General features: G+C 46.4%; 1 protein-coding gene across 1 annotated transcript; it reads left to right on the top strand.

Moving 5' to 3' along the window:
• The first annotated feature begins 1,229 nt into the window (after positions 1 to 1,229).
• On the top strand, positions 1,230 to 1,824 carry LOC123447237 (transcriptional regulator TAC1-like). Its single transcript, XM_045123824.1, has one exon. The coding sequence runs from the start codon at positions 1,230 to 1,232 to the stop codon at positions 1,746 to 1,748; it is 519 nt and encodes a 172-aa protein (XP_044979759.1). The 3' UTR covers positions 1,749 to 1,824.
• The last annotated feature ends 2,015 nt before the right edge of the window (positions 1,825 to 3,839 follow it).

Genomic DNA, 3,839 nt, shown 5'->3' with positions numbered 1-3,839 from the left:
GCTTACAATGAACTGTGGCCGGTCTGTAGGTATGTTACGTAGGCAGCTAGCGCCAGGCGTGAGCTGATGGGCCGGGCACATTATGTTGCCATGGGCATGGGACGACGAGCATCCGGTTGACAATTGGTAAGTTCCCGGCCGGAATGTAGTCCAATGCACTGAGCTGTGAGCAGCTAGGTACGTCGCATGGTGCTGCTGATATATTGGCCAGAGAATGTGCTGACAGTGACAGAGTATATTCTTCCCGACGACTGTACTCCCTCCGTTTCTCAAACTTCATAAAGTGAGTGGCCGGCTGAGTCGGCTACACGGTCATGCGTCTCGTCAGATTTCAGTCATGCATGACATTTCAGCACATTGCATCGTGCAAATTACTAATGTAAGTAAAAACCTAGAGAAGGACAGGGACAAGGACGTTCCTGGATTCACAGGTGCATGCATCACGATCGAAGAACCCTGAGGTCGACCCGACTTTCCAGTCACCCGTTCATAAAGAAGTTACCACTTGCAGGCGATTAACCCAGGGTCCAAACGCAGGGAGACAAAATAGGCTTGAAAATTATCAATCAAATAAGAAACGTCGCAGGTAAATTTATTGACACGCTGGACTTAAAAAGACAGGAGCTGTCTGAGCCCTGTGCCCATCCTCCCATACACGCTTAACAATCAAAGGTTATATTTTGTTGGAAAATTAATTACTTTCATCGACCCTACGCATGCACGGCCGGCTCACTGGTTCTATGACAGCAACACCAGAAGCGCTAGCTAGAAGAAGCTGCACCCAGCTGAGTGTAGACAGAGCAAGCAACATGACTGGAGTAAGAATCGATCAGTGTGGTGATGATGCATGTACCACTAGTAGTATTATATTTTGCACAAGGGGATACTTCAGACTTCACAGTGAAGCAGCTCCATACCCATCTGTATTTTTTCCACATACCCATCCGCGTACGCGTACAGCTAGGGCAGAGTCATGAGGGATAGCGAAGGCAGCAGCTGCTAGGCACCAGTGCCGGCCGGCCGTGCACAATCTTTTATTGGCGGAGCTGCTGGCGATGACAACAGCAATTCTGCCTGCTAATCTCAGTCCCTGTCCCTGTCCCCCAGCTCTGCAAATATATTAGCCCCCGGCCCGGCCTCACACACGCACTTCGTCAAACCTTCGCTCAATCACCACGGATCATCGTTCATATCGATTGATCATCGTAGCTAGCAAGGTTTGCAGCAACATGGAGAGTGGCAGCACGGCGGCGTCGAGCGACGAGACCGTGAGATCGCCCGGAGGGACGACGGCGGCGGTGGCGGTGGCGGCCGCCAGGCCGTACTACGAGTGCGTGTTCTGCAAGCGCGGGTTCACCACGGCGCAGGCGCTGGGCGGGCACATGAACATCCACCGCCGGGACCGCGCCAAGCCCGTCCGCCTCAAGACGGACTGCAACTTGGCGAATCCCCCAGCGCCGCCGGCCGCGTCGCCGATGAGCGGCAGTGGCTTCGCCATGTCGTACTCCGGCCGGCACACCGGAGCCGGAGTGGACGCGGAGGCCGTGAGCCCTGGTAGCCCTATCCCGAGGGAGCTGAGCCTGTTCGGCGCGGACGACGACAATCACGACCGTGATGACTACCTGCAACTGGGCCTTTGGTGCCATGGAAGCAGCGGCGGCGACGGGTCCGAGCGGCGGCCGGACGGCGAGCTGCCGGAGAGGAAGCTGGACTTGGAGCTCAGGCTGGGGCCTCGTCCCAGGCACTGATCACTCGGACACGGGGGTGTACCCTGGTGCAACTCAGACACATACACGCATAAGGAACGCACTACTCATCGATCATACCCTGGTGCAACTCAGACACTTATATGCATGGGCTTTATAGCTAGTAGTATTACTTTCAGTTCTTTTGTTGCTTGATATCATTATTGCTATTCTCATCTTCTGCTGCTTGTTTATGACTAAATGTATTTATATTTCGCCATGATAACAAGAGCAGATGCTTTGATGTATTGAGTTGAATGTACATGGAAAGCTATATATACTTAGCTCTTGTTTGATTCACAAAATTTTAGGACGGCAATGTTATTGTTATGTGATGTGTTCTTGTTGAATTGTATATGATCCAATAGGACGTGAACTTGCACTAGGCAGCCTATGACCACATAATAGCAAGGATAAACACAGTGACACGGAAATTTGCCTAGCTAATAATACTGCAAATGAATTCTATGTGAACAAACACATGAACCTGATGGTTACAAAGTAGAGCCTAAAAGGGACTTTGGATTAAACATGACAAAAGTAAGAAGCTATTGAAGCTCCATGCATGGAGCTGGAGCTACGAACCTGTGGTTTAGTTCCTTCTGCATGTTCTTAATGCGGAATCCGAGTTCAACTCATTTTAATTTGCTAATGGGAGGTAGTAAAGATGGAGTGTATAACAAGTTATTTATCAAAGAATTACAAAGAGAAACCCCATAACTTTTCTTTTCAACTTATGAAATCCACTCATTTGATAGATCATATATATGTATCAAGTTTAGTTTACGACACATCATTTCTATACATATACTAGGAATGAGCAACTGCACATATGTAACTACTGCACTGCAACCACAATAATGTGTATATTTATGTACTAATGGCACACCTCCATTTCTAACCTAATTTCTCCTCAATTAAGCCCTTCACTATCCCTTCCTCCAAAATTGAGTTGTGCAACAAGGTGTTCCAATATCACCACTTCTCTTTGTGCTAGCGGCAATCCTCTTCAATCTCCCATAAAATTAGCATGTCAAGATGGATACTCCATTTGCCCATCCCGTCATCTCGACATGGAGACTTTCCCAACATTCAATACACCACTAACACCATTGTGGTGCTCCTAGTCCGCCAATAACATCTCTAAAATATGTGGTACTTCTCAATTAATACCTAAAGGAGCGCCCATGAGACCCGATTTCCTCAATGAGCCCAAAGTAGTGTTTGGATCAACCTTGGAAAATCTACCATCAAGACGGTGACCGGAATGCCAATCCATATCCAAGGTAAAACCTATGATCCGTCCTTTCCTGCTTGGACCTGGCAACGACTAACAAGCGTCATCTCCTTGTTGAAGGTGTTGTGTTCATGCTAATGCTCTAGCCTTGATTTTTTGGACCTTGCACCTAAAGTGAAACTCCTTTCTTGAAGGTGTTTTCTTGTGGAGCGAGACAACTTAGTTTTAGTTTTTTTGTGATGCATCCTATAATGGATTGACATTTTCATAACATCTCGTGTAATGTGTTTATAAGGTGTTTTGGCGTCGTGGTCTTGCCCTTATTTAACAAAATGAATGTCATGTGAATCCTAGGATGTAGATGTTGAGAGTATAACCTTTCATTTAAAAAACCTTCACTAGTCCCGATCAATACCATATGTAACTAACTCCATACCCCTCATGTAGATCACTAAACATTATTTGGCCCAAACGAACTCGGTTTACAAAAATGAATTGAATTTAGACTCTGAAATAAACTCTAACTTCTTGACGTCTAAATGACATCCAGACTACAAACAACTATGACTCTAAATCCAAATGTATGGTTTTGAGATACTAAAATGAAAACGATAAATACAACAATCAGCTTATTAAGCGTGTTGTGCATTCATTTTCACTCCACTAAGTCTAGCCCCGTCTCTCACATCGAAATACTACGTGCTAGCAAGAAACTTAGTCAAGGTGTCTGCTAATTGGTTCTTGGAGTGACGATATTTAGGACAGGTTCATAATAGACAAAGTAGGCGGGCTGGACAGGACCAGAGAGGCTAGGTTTTAAAAGTTCAATGGTTTGGGTTAGATTGTACATGTCTTGT

This window comes from Hordeum vulgare, chromosome 4H, assembly GCF_904849725.1.
Source record: "Hordeum vulgare subsp. vulgare chromosome 4H, MorexV3_pseudomolecules_assembly, whole genome shotgun sequence".
NCBI classification, from domain to species: Eukaryota; Viridiplantae; Streptophyta; class Magnoliopsida; order Poales; family Poaceae; genus Hordeum; species Hordeum vulgare.
The sequence above is the reverse complement of the archived record's forward strand: the minus strand, read 5'-3'. Positions and strand labels throughout refer to the sequence as shown.

Bases quoted from the DNA above. Each gene is read 5' to 3' on its own strand.
- LOC123447237 (XM_045123824.1), top strand. From the start codon at position 1,230: ATGGAGAGTGGCAGCACGGCGGCGTCGAGCGACGAGACCGTGAGATCG.